The sequence below is a fragment of the Xiphias gladius genome, chromosome 22 (genome assembly GCF_016859285.1).
Source record: "Xiphias gladius isolate SHS-SW01 ecotype Sanya breed wild chromosome 22, ASM1685928v1, whole genome shotgun sequence".
Lineage (NCBI taxonomy): Eukaryota > Metazoa > Chordata > Actinopteri > Istiophoriformes > Xiphiidae > Xiphias > Xiphias gladius.
In genome coordinates this window covers 3500853-3520095 of record NC_053421.1, presented here as the reverse complement: position 1 = coordinate 3520095, position 19243 = coordinate 3500853, and the positions used below count along the sequence as shown (strand labels likewise).

Sequence of the window (19243 nt, the reverse complement as noted above, 5' to 3'; positions counted from 1 at the left end):
ACTGACAAACAAAGTCATCCTGTCGCTAGAGGTGCCAGGAGAGAAAATGTGTTTCTAAAGCCAATTTTTCGTTCAGTTTAGATGACTTGTTGGATAAATTGAAATGGAAGATTATATGAAAGCAGGCAGTTAATGAAGGCTTTTAATTGTTTATCCTTATTGTTTATCATTTAAAATCCAATTTTTAAAATTAAGATGATCCGTAAAAGACAGTAGCCTCCACGACATTTCAGAAATGTGTTATCCAGTACTTTTCATCTATAAAGTAAAGTGGTTATTTAGCTATTTCTACTTGCAATAGAAAACTGACAACTGTACAGTATGTTTGTATTTAATCTCCATTAAAAAGTATGAGCTGTGGCTAACATTATCCGACACTGGAGTATGAACAGAAACATGTCCAGTAAAAATAAATAGTTAAACAGTTAGTTGTTTTTTTCACATTAAATAAACCAGTGTATTGTTTTCGCATAATGGAGAAAAACCTTTTAACAATTAGCATTGGACCAACTGTATGTGACAGTATATCTAGGTTTCAGTCAGACAGCAGTAGACCTGCTGCACAGTTGGGAACTTGAGGTCCCAGTCCTTCACCTTTATCCACAAGGTTTGCATACAAATCCAGAGATTCAGTACCACACAAACATTCAGTCAGTGTGTTTGAGGCGGACAGCTGCTGGCAGTAATGGGCTCTCTCTTTGTGGTGCAGAGGCCTGCCGGGTACTGACCTCCATTTAGATGCCCAGAGAGAGAGATAAAGCCCTGTGATGACGACTCCCCTGAAGCCCGGCCAGGTCACAGCCCTGCTGTCAGTCACCAGCACACATCTCAGTCTGACTGATTGTGTGTGTGTGGTCTCTAAGCTGCAGATACTGTTTGAATCTACAGCAAGGACATACCTGTGCAGGTTATATAGAATCCATCTTAATAGGCTGGTAATACCCTCTGTGAGGCTGATCAAATTTTCTATTTAGATTGTGTCAGAGGGCTGTGGATTCAACTATACTCTCTGAGCCGTTTGCACATTGTCATGTTTTTGTACTAGAGTGCATTTTATTCTAGGATTATCGGTTTATGGTTGCTGTTATTCTGGGAAAAGTAACAACAATTATGACTCAGGTCAGTTTCTCTGAGTCTTCTTGTTTTCCTGCAGCCCAACAAAAGAAGATTGGATCCGTGCTCACTTCCCAACTTTGAAACGAAAAAAACCAAGTGCTAGCTGCTTTCCTTTACACTCCCTCAAGCACTATTCTTTCCTTTTTTTTTTTAAAGTAATCTTTCTCACCACGTCTTTCAGATCCAGCGCTCCAGAAACAAGCAGATGAAGGAGATGTTCCCAGAAGGCTTTGGGATCCACCATGCTGGCATGCTGCGGTCTGACCGCAGCCTGATGGAGAGTATGTTCTCCAAAGGCCACCTCAAGGTGCTGGTCTCTACTGCCACCCTTGCCTGGGGAGTGAACCTGCCAGCCCATGCAGTTATTATCAAGGTCCTCATTATTTGATTTTCTTTTTTTTTTTTTTATTTGTCTTGGTTTGTCTCTTGGTTTCATTCTTTCTTGCCTGTTTGTTCTGTAAACAAGGCTGGCTTACCAGCTGGGCAAAGTAAGCAACTGCCCCAGAATCTCAGATCTTCGGGGATCTCAAAGGTTTCAGTTACTCTGTGGTAATTCATCAATTGCAAGTTTCTTTGGTAATATACACCACTGGAGCAAAATATAAATTGAATAGGCAATGGCCTAAAAGTGGCTCCTTAATTTGTTTCCTACTGATGATGTAAATCTTTAAAAACAGCATAAAAATATATAGTTTCATTTTTTAAAAAGGCTCCGCAATTTCCTACTACAGACAGTGTATGTAGGATTGAGTCAAAATAAACTCCAGTGTGTGTGTTCATGGTAATGAAGGAACATGTCACCCAGTGCAACAGTCTGGCTGACTGATGTGTTTTTAATAATTAATACATTTCTATTTACCTAAGAGTAATGTCAGTGTTGGACTGAATCAAAAATGGAATTGTAGGAAACTGGAATTGTAGGAAAAACTGTTAATTGAATCTGCTTAAACTTGGTTGGCCTTAAATCTGATCAAGCCCATAGAAGAAAACAATATGTTAACTTAACAACATAAATGCACAATCCTATCCATGGCAATAGAGTAGCCTTTAAGTAACATACTGCAGTTACCATAGCATTAGTTTCCATAGTACATGAAGAATGCTATTTGTAGTGGAAATACACAGAATATCCAATCTGAACATTGAATAGACATTTTAATTTGTTTTAATTACATATAGAATTTTGATTAGATTTCATTACACTCACATTTGTCTATAAATTATTTACATTATGAAATATTGAGCTCTCCTCTTGCTGTTGTTGCATGCAGGGGAAATACCATTTGTAACAAGTTACTTGGTAATTCTGAGCACATCTTAAAAGAGCTGCTTTTTAATCATATGTAAATTGATATACATTTTACATTGAAACAGAATTTCTTAATTGTGTTTCTAGTCCTCAGAATCTGCTTCTGTCTCTTGTGTGTTTAACAGGGTACTCAAATCTACGATGCCAAGCGCGGTACCCTGGTGGATCTGGGCATCCTGGATGTTATGCAGATTTTCGGGCGTGCAGGTCGTCCCCAGTTTGACAAGTACGGTGAGGGCACCATCATTACCACCCATGATAAACTGAGTCATTACCTGACCCTGCTTACCCAGAAGAACCCCATTGAGAGTCAGTTCCTGGACAGCCTGGCTGACAACCTCAACGCTGAGGTCAGTCCCTATACACCATGTTTGGATAGGACTAATGTTTTTCTGTATTCTTTCAGTTCACTTTCTCTACTGAAAAATGAAGGGGGGAGTGAAGAGGAAGGGCTATGAATATGTTTTGGGTGGAATCTTTTTTGCTGCATCAGGAAGTGACAAAGATGCAGTAAAATCTTGAGTGATTTAACTGCAGCATCTTTCAGAGAGTTTCGTCATCCTGTATGATGTTGGAGGGAACTCAATCACATGACATCCATGTGTCATGTTACACCTGTGTGGGGAAGTCTGCCTCACTGGTCTGGGTTTTTGTGTTATTTTTGTATTACTGCTGAGTAAGAAATCTAATTTGAAATCTTTGTATGAGATATATGTATTCAACACCTTGCTTTTTCCCTTCTTTTCACCTCCTCATTGTGTGATGCACTAACATGTGTTTTAACCGATTATGGATTTATGAGAGCTTTAATGTTTTTGTTCTTTCTTAAACAAATTAAGGTAAAGAAAGTGGGCCTCCTATGGCAACAAAAAGCAAACAAACACCTCATCTCATGATCATTTTTGGTGGATTCATTCAGTACTGATTGACTGAAATCTGCCAATACCATGTAAGACAGACCATATACATCAACAGGTTGTCTCTTTAAAGAACACATTATGCAAATCACAATTAGCAGTAAAACAATTACCCATGCACCTAAGGAAAAAGAAAGAGAACATTAAGAAGAATCAAACAAATAATAAATAACATTGAATAAAGTAATGAAAATTAAAAAAGTAAGAAAAATAAATGAACGAAAAAATAAACAGCATGAAAATTGAAGAAAAGGATAGAAAAACAGGTGCTATAGTTTTCCTGCTAATTGATGATTATATGATGTGATCTTTAAAAATATCAAGTACGCCATATAAACTTTGGTGGAGGCTTCATGATGAAGAACGTCAGCAGATTTGTCAGTCCAAATTTTTTTTTTTTTTATTCTGTTTGGCTGAAAACGTACATGTCGATGTACATTGCAAGCAAGCCATATACATCACAGGCGGGGTTGGTCTCAGCCAGATCTTCATACATAACTTCTGTCTGTTCATTTTGTGTTCATTCTGATCTGTGTTTGAGCTGAGAAGGGTTCAACAGTGCTTTGTGATCCAAAGTGTGCTGTTAAGAAGTCTGGCAGTGTTGTCGGTAAGAGCAGACAGAAACAAGACTGGACTGTTTGTGTTGAGGCTGCAGTTTCCCCAAGTGTCCACTAGATGTTGGCAGAGACCAGTGACGTTCGTGACAGTGAGGAGTTTCTTCTTCTCTCTCCTGCTTCAGATTGCCTTGGGGACAGTCACCAATGTGGAGGAGGCAGTGAAGTGGCTAAGTTATACTTACTTCTATGTTCGCATGAGGGCCAACCCACTGGCATACGGCATCAACCATAAGGCTTATCAGGTCGGTGATCAAAAGCATTACCTCTTTTACCGTTACAATGAAATGATAAAAATCCAACTTCAATCAAAACTTCACTGTGACTGCTTGAGCTGCTTGTATTAAACATTTAAAAGCGAAAAAAACAGCAAATATCTTCGATTTTTCCTAGATAGGAGAATGTAGCCTCTGAAGATTGATATGACATGTAGTCATTGATTTTGAGTTCGATGAAGGCATTTTTTAAAAGATTAACATGTGATGTTATTAGCCACAAAATAAACAAAATGTAAAAAAAATCTAGGAATGACAAAAAAAAGACATAATACTAAGTCTCAAGGAATGTATAGAACTTTTGTAATTTATTTGAATCCTGTATACTTTACTGTATAGTTGGACTTCAATTGTTTCAGATGGATCCCTCCTTGGAGCTGTACAGGAAGGAGCTGGTGATGGAGTCTGGCAGGAAGTTGGACAAGGCCAGGATGATCCGCTTTGAGGAGCGCACTGGCTACTTCGCCTCCACTGACCTAGGCCGTACCTCCAGCCACTTCTACATCAGATACAACACTATAGAGGTAGACTCTCTTCTACATCCGACACAACACCATTAAAGTAGACTGCAGCTGAACCAGCTGAACCATGAAATGCAGCTGAACCATCCAGCTTGTCAGCTGGAGTTACTTACTGTGAGACTGGTAAACATTTTTCTAAGCAAATATTTAATGATTGATTTTAAATGTCTTGACAGTTTACCAGTACAATGCCAATCAAAGGAAGGATGTAAAATGTTGGATGACTAGCAGATAGATATGAGAACTGAGTGTATTTGTCAACTGTCATATCTCTGTTATTTGTACTGTGTACTAATACACAGAACAGTTTCCCAGTTTCTCCCTGAACACAACTTGCATCATATCAGGTTAAGATTCTGTCCACAGTAGATAAAACTGACTGATATGTAATTTAAAAGTACAGGAAACTTGATTTAGTGTTGAGTTTATTCCATATCAGTATGTAGATATTTTGTATATGTGATGTACTAAAAATCATCATAGTTTATTTTAACTTTTCTCATGGAAGTTTAGACACCAGGTGCACATGGACACTATGATTAGATGGAAATAAAACTAAGACTGCAGAAACAATAGGTCAGTGAGGCGTAGGTTGCTGTGGCAACACACAAACATGTCACACAGTCTAAAGATAACAGAGGAATATCAGAACCTTAAACGGTATGTTTGAGCCAGATGAGCGTCTAAAAATCGGAACCAAAAATATCACAGCGTAGCCTCACCAAGTTGAACCCAACAAAAAACCAAATAGAAATTTTCTTTTGTGCTAAACACTGATAGAGTGTTAGTGGGTTCACCGGAGGACTGAGACAGCCTTATGCTTCCCATTTCTCAAGCACAACCCATTAAATGACCGAAAAAGCTCTGTGTGCATTGTGTTTGTGTCGGGGAGAGAGTGGGAATGCAGGCAAGCTGTTTAGCGTTACACGTGCTCCCCAAGCTGCAGCTGTAATAGTAAAAACACCTGTAGGTAAGAAATATGTTTCGCTAATATATTACACATTTAATTTGGACAGTACTCAATATTCATCCGCTGCTGAGTTTCCTAAAGATGGTAAATTTAACGCTGCCTCCTGCGCTAAATTGTTTAGCGCCCAACTTTGTTTTGTAACCAGTTCTGCCGAATTATTCTTTCTCATGTGGAATAAGCCCCTTGAAATGTACATGTTTTTCCACACTCTGGGTGGGGCAGTGTTTCATGTTTGGTTGTTTTTTTCAGTGGGATTAAATACTGCCCAACTGGGCTCAGAGTCTCAACCAAAAATTAAGAATTAAATGGATAAGTGATATAACTTGAGAAAACGAACGAGGGAGAATTGAATGTTCACCCCACTGATTCACTGTTGTTCAATTCTATGTTTTCTTTTTTCCTATATTTGTTTTCCCTCCATCTGTGAAGACGTTCAATGAACATTTCAACTCTCAGCGAACAGAAGCTGATATCCTCAGTATTGTGTCCAAGGCCGAGGAGTTTGAACAGCTCAAGGTGAGGGGTCATCACATATAAGCTCCAATTACGACAGTCAGAGCTTCGGTCAAGCTCTGAGATCTGATCAAAGTTTCTCCATTTATAGCCCAAACTGTGCTTCAAAATTAAAGCTGTAGTCACCCACCAAACAAAGTGATTATTTATTAAGTCTACACTAGAGGTCTGCCCACAGTCTGTCATTGATATTTACTTATCCACCAAAAACTCGATTATGATCTGAAAACATTAGTGTAATATGTGGGTGATGTATGTTCGGAGGTTCGTGATGAGGAGATGGAGGAGCTGGAACAGTTGCTGTGCAACTATTGCGAGCTGCCGGCTGCAGGCGGGGTGGAGAACGGCTACGGCAAGGTCAACATTCTGCTGCAGACATACATCGGCCGAGGAGAGGTCGACAGCTTCTCGCTCATCTCAGACCTGTCGTATGTGGCACAGGTGAGGAAAAAGGAACACGCACGAGCACTACAAGATACACCAATAAATCAATGAATGAAACCATCAAAGGACAACTTCTGAGGGTTTCATTAATTCTGTCAAATTAATTATGTTACTAAAAACACTAAATATTCACAGTTTAGAGGCTGCAACCAGAAAATGTTTATAATTTTTGCTTTAAAATAAGACTTAAATGAGTAAGTTAAATGACCATTATTGCTGATTTTCTGATATATCTGTAAATATAAATATGAAATTCGGTAGTTTTTCTCTACTAGAGCTTTGCTCAAAGCCCAATCCTACTGCAGCATGTGCTCCTGCTTCATGCAGCATTTGTCGTTTAGCATTTTCTTTTGTGCAGAGAAAATTCAAATTTTATTGGTGGCTAAATATGATGTTTTCCCTTTTGTTAACAAAGATGTGTCAGAAACAAGTGTGAATTTCCAAATTTGCCTCCAATTGTGGTCTTTTAGTAATAACGCTACAGAACGACTGATAATTTGAGGAGAAACCAGAAGCTCACTCATACAGCCTATTGAATCTGACAGAGAACGTTTTAAAGACAGTATGTCAGTTATTTGGGTGTACGAACTTTTTCCTTTGAGTCAATGCAGTAGTTCAGCAAGCAGCATAACTCTCTCCAATCAAAATGACAAGATTTTTTTAAATCTGGAAATTAATTGCACAATCGTGCATGAATCAAATGCTTCTTTCCTCTTTCTTCCTCTTAATGCTCACCCATCCATTTTTCCAAAATTTCCCATAGTAACCAACTCCATGTGGCTAAATACTTGGAGTAGTTCAGGCAGATTCCCTCTTTTACACTAATAAGACTCATATCAGATATGCGTCTGCTGGACAGTCTGTTATGGAGCAATGAGGATTTAAAGTCAGGTGGACCTGACTGGGGGCCTCTCACTAACTAATGGCTTTAGCAGTTGTGCAACAATAAACAGTTCTACGGCTTCTGCGGCTAGAACACAGAAGGGTAAAGAGGAAGAGGTAGTGCAGAAGCACCAAGGGTCAACAAAAACAAAAAGACCCTTTGACCTTAACTATTCACAAGTCTTAGGGCACAAGTTTTGTTTTTGTTTAAAATTTCCCATTGGCAGTAGATGAACATCTGGCTTAAAGTTGTGTCCACATGAATCTGTTTCATTTTCTAATTGTAGATTAAAATTTAAAGGGAGTGGCTTCAAAGTCACATTTTTTTAAAGAGAAGACCAAGGTATGGGCTTTCACATTACTGTACTTTAGGCTGGCAATTGTTTAGGTCTGCAATACCAGCTCCGAGGCAAAGTGATGGATGTGGTTTGTCGGGTGCTATAAAAGAAGGACATGCCATAATAAATGTGACTCGAATCGGTACTCTGTTAAAATGGGAAAAGCATTGGTATTAAAGTGCGTGCCTTTGCTGGGTACTTCACTAGCAACAGACTTCCTCCTCTCCTTTCAGGTTCTGAGACTAGATGGAAGCAATCTAAGATTGTATAATCAGATTTAGAGTAGGTTTCTTTATTGTTAATGTGGAAAAAAGGACCTTACTCCTAGAATCTGTCTGATACTAGATTTCTAATGCCAAAACCAATATTGATATTTGATATTTTAAAAAGTTAGATAACTATATATTGGCTGACATCTGTTTTTTTTAATGTAAACACATTATAAACTTAACATAAACATTTTGATTAGGATCCCTTGAATTTGGTTATTAAAGAACTGGGACCAAGATATACGTGTGATATGTTTAGAGTTGACTTGACAGCGTTGAAAATAAAGATACTAAGATTCATAGTTTTACTGTTGAAATCAAAGAAGATAGTGGTAGTAGTGCTGAAGCAGGTGGAGCTCAATTGAAATCTTTGACAGATGGGCAGCAGTAGTTACTGCAGTGGAAGGCAGTATTTTAATATGGAGTCGTAGAGTGTTAACAAGGATTATCAGGATCCTTTTTCTGTGCGTCTCTTCTCCCCGGACTTCAGGCTTTCCTGTGTCTAGCCAGATCTCACAGTCTCGCTCAGCTATCATCACAGTCAGACTTGAATAATCCCCCATAAGAGTGCATTCAGACCTCACTAGACAATCAGATCACATTAACACCGGACCAAATTAATCACAGCCTGGCCAGATTTGAGCAGTCTATCAGCCAGTAACACTGCCACCCAACCCCTCCTCCAGAACTGACATGAGTAATCCATCAATGCACAGCTGTGGCCAACTTGGATGTCTGAACCCAGCCAGACCTTTTCATGATCACATATGATTAATCAACAGTGTGCAGCATTTTTCACCATCTAGCTGCGGCAAGTAACTTCTGCTTCAGTAAAAAACGTGTTTCAGCTGTTTTATTCCAACTTTTCAACAGGTGTAATGTTAAAACTATTGCTGTCTTAGGAAAGGGGAAATAATCTGTCTACAATCTGTGTATTTCTGGGACTGATGCTGATTCAGCTTTTTTTTTTCTTCTTCTTCTCCTGCTTCGCACAGAACGCTGCTCGGATCATCAGGGCTTTGTTTGAGATTGCTCTGAGGAAGCGGTGGCCGGCCATGACCTACCGACTTCTCACCCTCTGTAAGGTGATTGACAAGCGGCTGTGGGGCTTTGCCCACCCTCTTCGCCAGTTCCCCAACCTGAGTCATGTTGTGCTGAACCGCCTTGAGGAGAAGAAGCTCACTGTGGACAAACTAAAGGAAATGAGAAAGGATGAGATTGGTAAAAACTTCTGAATCATAGCTTCACTGGTGTATATGTATCCAGAATGTATAATTGATACTAGACCACATAAAAATCCAGGTATAAACACCCAGATATCATATGTAAATATGTTGTTAATTCTCAGACATTTGGCTGGGGCCTTAATTTTCCATAACAGGAAGAGCCAGGCCTTCAATTGAACATAGCCCATATTCGAGACTCGTTATACCTGTTAAGAATATTTTACCATATTTTTGTAAGAAGTTTCCCTGTTTTCTGATATACTTTTTTTTTTTTTTTTTATATGCTGTTGATGCAACACTACCTCCATGTCTATCTGTTGTCTTGATAAATTCATAGTAATTTACAGTGGGGTGCAAAAGTCTGAGACCACTTTCCCATTCACTTAAATGGGAAAGTGGTCTCAGACTTTTCCCGTTCACTTAAATGGGAAAGTGGTCAAAGGCTTTGGGCTTAACAGCAATTGAAAGAAGAGCAAAGTTGAAGTGACTGGAATTTAACAGAGTAGGAAAAACAGTATTTTCGTTAAAAATAGAAACTCCAAGTCGCAGAGTGGTGAGTATGACATGACCCTGTCAGTGTACTGATGGAGTTAGTGCTGTATGAATTTACATTATGCCGAATTTAGCTGGCCCAGTTGTTATTTGAATATCAGCTATTATTTGGGAATTCTCTGAAATTTGTAATGAATGCGTTACATCAGATTCACTCAAAATTAAGTGACAAAATAAATATTAATGCTAGGTGTAATTTTCCCAGGTCACATGCTGCACCATGTCAACGTCGGCTTAGCAGTCAAACAGTGTGTCCATCAGATCCCCTCGATCACGATGGAGGCCAGCATCCAGCCAATCACACGTACCGTCCTACGTGTCCGTCTCCTTGTCACACCTGACTTTCGCTGGAATGACCAGGTAATCATGGCTGATATATACAGTTACATGCAGCCATATTGCTTCTGTCTGCTTCTCTTCATATTTGAAGTAGCTTGAATCTCTGGCTGTATCACTTCTCTTCTCTCTTTGTTTCACAAAGCTATAAAAATGGTATAGTCTGAAAATGAAAAAGTTTTGTGATTTAAGATGATCAAAACACCTTCTTTTGTGTCCTTCAGCTTATAGCTTTATGAGCGAGACTTGAAATATACAGTATAATCCGTTAATAATTTCTATTCTGTAATTGCAGATTTATACGTACCTCAAATAAATCACATGTTGTAAAATATTATCATGAATTAGATTGTGATATCATCATTGTAATCTTCAAAGACAGTAGCTGGTCCACTAAGAAGACTTGGAGGGAACACTGAAGTCACATTTCACATTTTTCAGTGATTGATTATTAAACTTAATTTGCTGCATATGTCACTAAGGGACTGTGCACAGTGTAGACCTATTTCAGTTTAGAAAGCACATACTTGAACACAGGCATAAACAAGCAGACAGTGAAGCAGAGCTGGTGTGTTTAATCACATCCGTCTAATGACTTGAAGGCTCTTGCAGGTGTCATCATGTGTTAATGTGCTGCAGTGTATCAGGAGGGTGAGCTGTGCTGTGTTTTCCCTGATTCTCCCACTGATAGAAACAGAGTCATCAAGTGAAAGTTTGAATCCCACTGCACAACATCTGTTGTCTCTGAAAACACATAGGAATAAGTTAATAGTCAAACAGCCATCGGCATGGACAGGTCCCACATGTAGGTTTGTATATATATGTGTTTTTATATATATATTTATGTGTGTATATGTAAATGTGTGTGTGTTTTTTATTTCTAAAGTGTTTAAAATGAAGCACAATTCAGACAATGCATGTATAAATCAAGAGACAAAAGAAAATAAGTAATCAGAGAAAGATCATTTACACAAGAAGCCTGATTGCCATAATCAGGATATGGGATTATAGAAACCTGATCTCCTTCCAGATAGATTTCCCCTGGAGAAAGGTGATTTCTTGGTCATGATTTCTAAATGGCTTTTTACAAGTTAGCATGTGCAAGACAGACTCAAGTTCAAAATAATTGAATCAGCATCAGCATAAAACTGAAACTGACACTAAGCAGTCGCTATAGATCTTAACAATGTTCTAACAGTAATAAAAACCAGGGAGTTGTGTCTTGTACCACTAATGCTCTTAAAAACAGTTAGCATGCTTCCAAAATAAGAGCAGTAATAGGTGTAATGTAATTGGTAAAGCAATGATTGCTTGGAAGATCCTGAACATAAAGATCAGCAGTGGAGAAGTGGATTATGCTGTGCATTCAAGCTGAATGACTACAGCTGCTACCCTCCATAAAGGAACAAGCTACAAACTTTTCAGAGCCACATTTTAGGACAGGGTGGCTCAGGGTGTGGGAAATGTATGCCTTTTTTATTTTTATTTTCAATGGATCATAAATTTGACTTTTTGGCCGGACATAACTTCAACCCTCATGGAGAACTGAAAGTCAGCAAGTCCAGGGAAGGCTTGACCTTTGAATTTAGCATTTGTGTCGTCGTCCTGTCTCTTGAGCGTCACATCCCACATACACACAAAACTACTTAATGACACAGCTATTATAGCCATGGTCACATTTTCACAATGAAGAAAAGAAGAGCTGCTCCTCCTACCTTGTTATTCTTATAGCCATGGAATCTCCATCTGTCCTTTAGAGCCAGAATGCCTCCAGACCTCACCAGCATGTTCCACCTCAGTGGGCAGACAGACCAGAGGGAATCATGGGAAGCTTAGAAGCCACAGTTTGTCATGGAATCTGAGCAGAATAGGAAGCTCATTGTAGCGGGGCTGTATATGAAGATGAATGTTTATGTCCGATTAGCGATGCATGCTCCAGTCATGGGAGAGTGGTAATGGAACACTGGCTGGCTTAGCTCTGATCCGGCTGCAGAGCCAGGACACATGTACCGACACATGAGCCGCCTTCCTGATGGCACCCAGGAAATAGACCACACTCACTCATTATGATTCATATTGCCAAAACCCTGAAAGTATTATTTGTTTTTCTTTGTACCAAGATTAAGCTGACAGTGGACTTCAAACGCTGGTATTTTGTGTATTGTATATAAAATGCTAAATGTCAATGCATTTTGTAGTATTATGTGATATTTTAGAATTTGACCTTTTTCTTGTCCCCAAATTCCAAATGATTGTGATGGAATAGGTGGGAAGCGGCCTGTAGACACCCACTCACTGAAAACAATGTGACGTAGCAGTTGTTGTACTTTTCTTGTACCACTGCCAGCCGATTTCTCCCACTTCATTTACTCAGTCAGTTGTACTTTAATACTTTGAAAAGAAAATTAGATTGAACTCATTGATTGAAGGGACTGAAAAATCACCACTACCATCATCTACAACCATCATTAAGTTTATTAAAAGTAGTCCAACAGTTTTCGTCAACACCATCCAAATATTAGCTGAAGATGATGAAAACATTTTGATAGTGAATAACATATTTGAGCCAAACCAGGGCCGGATTAATCCCCAGGGGCCCCTAGGGCAAAAACTGAGCTGTGGTGTATAGACATACAGTGGGGTCCAAAAGTCTGAGACAACTTTCCCGTTCACATGAATGGGTAAGTGGTCTCAGACTTTTAGCCTCAGACTTTGTTTGTTTGTCTGATTGATTGTAATTTCCCTTCTCTCTATGGTTCAGGTCCATGGATCAGTGGGTGAGCCATGGTGGTTATGGGTGGAAGATCCCATCAATGATCACATCTACCACTCTGAGTACTTCCTCCTGCAGAAGAAGCAGGTTAGTTTTTTATCATAGACCTCAGTTGACATGAGAATAGTTTTAAAGTGAATATAAAGACATTAAAGTGTGTTCCTTTGTCCTTGAAATTTTTGTGTGTGTGTGTGTGTGTGTGTGTGTGTGTGTGTGTGTGTGTGTGTGTGTGTGTGTGTGTGTGTGTGTGTGTGTGTGTGTGTGTGTGTGTGTGTGTGTGTGTGTGTGTGTGTGTTGTTTGTTTGGTGTTTTTGTTTGTGTGTGTGTGTGCGCCTTTGTTTGTTCTTCCATCCAGGTGGTGACAGTAGAGCCTCAGCACATAGTGTTCACTATCCCCATCTTTGAGCCATTGCCCTCCCAATACTACATCAAGGCAGTGTCTGACCGCTGGCTTGGGGCCGAGGCCGTCTGCATCATCAACTTCCAGAATCTAATCTTACCTGAGAGACACCCCCCACACACTGGTAGACACACTCCACACTCAAACACACAGTCATATTGTGACAAGACGAATTAGACTTAACTTGACGTTAAAATATTGATAGCAAGTCTGTCCGGCTGTTATAGTACCACCAACAGTTGGTGGACTTAATCTAATGTTAACATTTCCAGCTGTCAGATTCCAGTTGCTTCAGTCCATTGTTAAGAGCCAGACTGACTACTCCCTACTCCAGTCCAGTTTTTGGAGGAACATGTATTCAGACTCTTTGCTGGAGTAAAATTACCAGTATTACAATGTAAAAATGCTCTATTACAAGTGAAAGTCTTGAATTGGAAATCCTACTCAAAAGTATAGAAGTATTATTGGCAAAACTTACAAAGTATCAACTAAAAGTACTCATCATTGCAGTAAAAACACCTTCTCTGAGTGATTTTTATTATAAGCTGATGCATCAATGTGTAAGCATTGTGTCACTGTTGTAGCTGGATGAGGTGGAGCTAGTTTTAACTACTTAATATACATTTAAGTACTACTACAAGTTAAGTCCAGTGGTTACCAAACTTGGGGTCAGATCCCTCCGAAGGGTCACAGGATACACCTAAAGGGGTTGTTAATGGGAGAGCAAATACAAACTTCTGCTCAACATTCCTTTTTTTTTGACTTCTCTGTACTCCTTGCTTTTTTGTGAAATATTGGATAATTTTACCTGTTTTGGTGGAACTGGAGACAGCTCATATATGGTACATCTGAAACATGAGATGGGTTTAATGCAAAATCTAAATATGTACAGTAACTAGCAATAAGGCTACCAGCTGATATAAAAGAATGATAACCGTTAATCGGTACACACGACCCACCTTCATTTAAGCAACCGGTTTGCACTCCCTTTATCATTTGACATCAGTATCAGTCTGATATACTTCTAACTGATTCATTGTGGCTTGGAGTTACGTTCGCTCCTGTGGTCCTGTCCATACTTTCAGACAACAGCCTTAACTTTACTGTGTACTGATGGCTTCTCACAGTATCCAGGACTTAATGCTGCTGCAAACCAAATATTTCCTGCTGCTGCTTAACATCAAAGGTTTTCTGCTGACAAACAAGTGTAAGGCTTTTCCTGTGAATCAGCTATAGGAATGCAATGTGTTTATCACAGTTAGTGGAGCCGTTCATTAATCAAAGCATGTCTACATAGAAAGATATGGACCGTTACTTACACGATGTAAGTAACAATGGACAAGATAGAGGGCGTTTAACTAGCACCAGCAGAGTAACCAGGTGATGACTTTAATTCATAATTAAGTTGTTTTCCTGACTGAAAGAGAAGAAAGAATGGATTTAGCTGTTGTCCAGTTATTTTGGTGTTTTAGTCTGGACAGAAAGCTTTAGGAAAACAACCTGAAAAATCTAGCGTCGATCTCACATGTAAATTACATTGTCAAGTTTAGCTTGCTTATTCTGGACAAAGTTTCATTGCTACAGTAATGTATTGTCAGTACAAACCAAGGTGTGACAGACTTCATTGTCACATGAGCCTTTTTTCTGTGGTATAAATTAGCCATAAATTGTTGGACTGCATTAGCACAGACATCACGCAGGCTTTCCATAGATTGACAGATGAAGCATCTTTTATACAGCCCAAAAAACCTAAGCATTTACTAAAATCTAAGACTGGCATAAGCAAAACGATACTTTGCCTAAAAATACCATCTAACTATAGCTAAACACAGCGGCTCACCATGACAAAATGGCTGAGCTGTTTGGAAGCTGCCTGGAGACATCAAAACCCCATGTAGACTAGAGGACAAAAGCATCTAATCCTCCCATACTCCACTGATTCGCTCCTCCAGACTGTAAGAAAGGAACAAGGATATTATTTCTAACCACATTTCCTCTCAGTAAGAAGAGACACAATTACAGCAGCTATCAGGGAAAACCCCCACAATACATGGATCATACCACAGGCTGATGGAAGGGCACTGTTTGACCAACATCTCCAGTATTTCAGTAATAAAACGGTTTCTTATACGAAAAACTCACTTTGTCATGTTCTTATATACTAATGTACAAAAAATAAATCTGATGTTTGATCTTAAATAGAAACACATTAAGAACATGTGATCACATCAGAACATATAAAGCCTTGGCAAGTCTATCAGAATACTATCTTCAAAGTTCTCAAGCATCAGATACTGTGGCATGAAGAAGTTTCATGACCCTGGTCAAAATTTCTGTTACTGTGAGTAGTTACGTGTGTAGAAAATGAACTGACTCTAAAAGACATAAAGTTAAAGATGGAAGAAAAGAAAAAAAGGAAAGCAGCACTATACAAAAGTTGGAGAGATTGGAGATCTCAGAAAACTTTTATCAAGATCACAGACCTTAAGTTGCTTTATAGGGCTATGGCTTGTTCACAGTCACTGTTAGGAAAGATCAGGTGATGCAAATTTCAAAGCTTTATAAATACTCTGACTCTTCAAACCTTGTCCCAACAGTCAGCAGCCACGGGCTCCTCTAAGCAGCTGCCTAGCTCTCTGAAAATTAAAGTAACTGATGCCCACAAAGCAGGAGAAGAGTATAAGAAGATAGCAAAGTGTAGCTGTTTCCTCAGTTTGTAATGTAATTCAGAAATGGCAGTTAGCAGGAACGGTGGAAGTCAAGTAGAGCTCTGGAAGACCAAGAAAAACGTTCAGAGGGAACTGCTTTTTGTTGATTGTTAGAAAGACAAATCAAAACCCCTGTTTGATTTCAAAAGACCTTCAGGAAGATTGATCAGACTCTGGAGTGGTGGAGCACTGTTCTACTGTGCAGCGATACCTGCACAAATTTGACCTTCATGGAAGAGTGATCAGAAGAAAACCTTTCCTGCGTCCTCACCACAAAATTCAGCGTCAGAAGTTTACAAAGGAACATCTGAACAAGCCTGATGCATTTTGGAAACAAGTCCTGTGGACTGATTAAGTTAATATAGAACTTTTTGGCCACAATGAGCAAAGGTGCAGAATTTCAAGAAAAGAACATCTGTAGAACTGTTACGCACGAGGGTGGATTGATCATGCTTTTGGCTTCTGTCGCAGCCAGTGGCACAGGGAACATTTCAAATCAATTCATCTTCTACTTACTTAACTATTCACAGTAACAAAAATTTTGAGCAGGGGTTTTCAAACCTTTTCATGCCACTGTATCTTAGCGGCCACTTTGTGGAAGTTAATGGGGATCAAAAATAAGAATATAGAATAAAAAATAAAGATATGTGATTGATTGTTGATAACGTTAGACCCCAGACACTTGAAGGAGGTCATCTAAGGAGTGTGACTGTACAGTGTATAAATAACCGTGAATAAGAAAAACTCAGCATTAATCAACACTTTCATATGAACAGTGGTTCACATGACTTCTTTTAATGTTAAAGGGGTAGCTCTTAGTGACAATCCCGTAGAGAATTATACCATTTGCATTAGATAGTCTTCATGTCAACCTTTATGACAGGGAAACTCTGATGTTTCTGAATCTCCAATATTTCCAATATAGAAAAGTGACTGATAACACAAACACACATTGGTACTTCATATCAGCCAAAGTCCATCATTAAAGAGACCCAAATGAAACCAAAATGGAATTCTCATTATAATATTTTCAGTGCGCAGTGTTAACCCTCAAACGACCAACTCTGCAGACACACAGCCACTGTCCGATGTGGTCCAATGACATGAACTCTTCTAAGTCGTAAACGAGACAATGTTGCTAATCTCTACCATCCATCTCATATGATGTGAATGCAGCATTATCACCCAACCCATTCTTTTAGCATTTAGGAGCTAAAGAGCAAGAGCCAGATATTTTTCTCAGGGGTTGGTAAAGAACAAAACAGGTCTAAAAGGAGAGTGAATTTTGGACTTTCGTTCATCAGGTGGACACAAACACGACTCCAAATGAATGCTAATGTGTCTCTGTGTCTGCTGGATGTGTAAATGGGCAACTGTTTGCTAACATGTTCAACACAACAACTTTATAAGATATTCCAGCATTGTTTTTAGCTTGCTCTGCTACCTCCAAGTGGCCAATAAATCAATAATCAAACCAATGGATTCAGTGATGGGAGTGGCTCTTAACTTTGTTAACAAGAAATACAAATTAACAATGAGTATTTAAAGAAAAGCATTGTTCTAAACAAAAATTGTTCCTCTAACATACAGTACACAGAGCACAGCTACGATCATGATCTTGTATACTGTAGCCACGTGTACTCCCCAATCTTTAACATAATAATGTCTGTGCAATGTCACCTGTTATAACTTGACAATCAAAAACCACAAAAAAGTCATTTCCTATGTAAACAAACAAATTGGAGAGACAAAAGAATAATGTTCTCTATGCTGGTAAATGTATTTACCAGAGAGATTTTTTTCCACTTCATACTCAATACTTTTTCAGTTTTTTCTGATAAAAGAGTGGATAGTTTTAATGGTTCTGGACCTATATCTATTTTATTTTGTCAGCTCTGCCTTGGATGACATATTATGTGTCATTCTCATGTCTACATATTCAACATTAGTATAACAGGTTAATTGCATGCCATGAAAGTGATAAATGAATAATCTTGCACGATACAAGATGTTCTCAGTCACTAATAAATTTAACCTGAGCTACACTGCTGTCAGTATGTTTCCTATACATGGTGTACAACACTATCTCTGTGCGTGTTTGTTACTAAAACACTTGTCGGTACTTAAATAACAGTGGATCCATATTACCCCTGTAAACACTAGGTGGCTTTATTTTTTTAGAATACTTAAGATGAAGGTCCACAGTGTACATCAGATATCTGACATTCATACTGCTAAAATGGAAACGAATTGTGACTGAAGTTTCAACCCCAACTACAAAGTAGTTGAGCTAACTATTAGGCTTAAAGTATTACTCTCAACATTTTTAAGTTAATTTATGTCATTTTTTTCCATTGCTTTAACTATATATTTCCAGGGTACAGGAGTTGTCACCTTTAGTTAATGTTCTTGACATACATACTGTATTGTATTTATTCTTTTTGGATGTAACCTACTTTTTGCTACAAAACATAGTTCTATGAAATTAATCCATTCTCATCTTCTCCCCCTCACTCTTTTCCTGTCAGAGCTGCTGGACCTGCAGCCGTTGCCGGTGACAGCTCTGGGTAACCGGCAGTATGAGAGCCTGTACAAGTTCACTCACTTCAACCCCATCCAGACTCAGATCTTCCACACATTGTATCACACTGACACTAATGTCCTTCTGGGGGCGCCAACAGGCTCTGGAAAAACCATAGCAGCAGAGATGGCTATGTTCCGGGTCTTCAACAAATATCCAACCTCTAAGGTTAGACTAGCTGTCTCCATCTGTTTTACTGTTGAATTCAAGGGAATTCTTTGTTGAAGGAGTGTACTGACTTGATATTGCCTTGTCTATTGGTTAGTTTTGGTATTGAGTGCTGCTGACGTAAGAAACTGAGAACCACCAGAAACAGGACTGGAATTAGTTTGACTCTTCAGAAAAGCATCATCCATTTAATACTTACTCTCAGTTTCTGATGGTTGGATTTTTACATAAAATGTATAGTGAAATTGCAGTTTGTAAACACCAGTAATTGGGTTGATATGGTTAGATGAGCAATGTTACACTGCTAAGAAGACAATGTTACAAACACTGT

At 38.9% G+C, this 19243-nt stretch overlaps 1 protein-coding gene across 3 annotated transcripts in view; it reads left to right on the top strand.

Moving 5' to 3' along the window:
* The window catches only part of ascc3 (activating signal cointegrator 1 complex subunit 3), a 163444-nt gene that overhangs the window by 101810 nt on the left and 42391 nt on the right, over positions 1-19243 (top strand). For all 3 annotated transcript variants that reach the window (XM_040116968.1, XM_040116969.1, XM_040116967.1), the window contains exons 15-25: positions 1298-1489; positions 2551-2775; positions 4082-4201; positions 4591-4755; positions 6152-6238; positions 6500-6676; positions 9164-9389; positions 10152-10306; positions 13044-13142; positions 13411-13579; positions 18692-18912. In XM_040116968.1, coding sequence (XP_039972902.1) covers positions 1298-1489; positions 2551-2775; positions 4082-4201; positions 4591-4755; positions 6152-6238; positions 6500-6676; positions 9164-9389; positions 10152-10306; positions 13044-13142; positions 13411-13579; positions 18692-18912 — 1836 coding nt within the window. The remainder of the gene's footprint in view (positions 1-1297; positions 1490-2550; positions 2776-4081; positions 4202-4590; positions 4756-6151; positions 6239-6499; positions 6677-9163; positions 9390-10151; positions 10307-13043; positions 13143-13410; positions 13580-18691; positions 18913-19243) is intronic.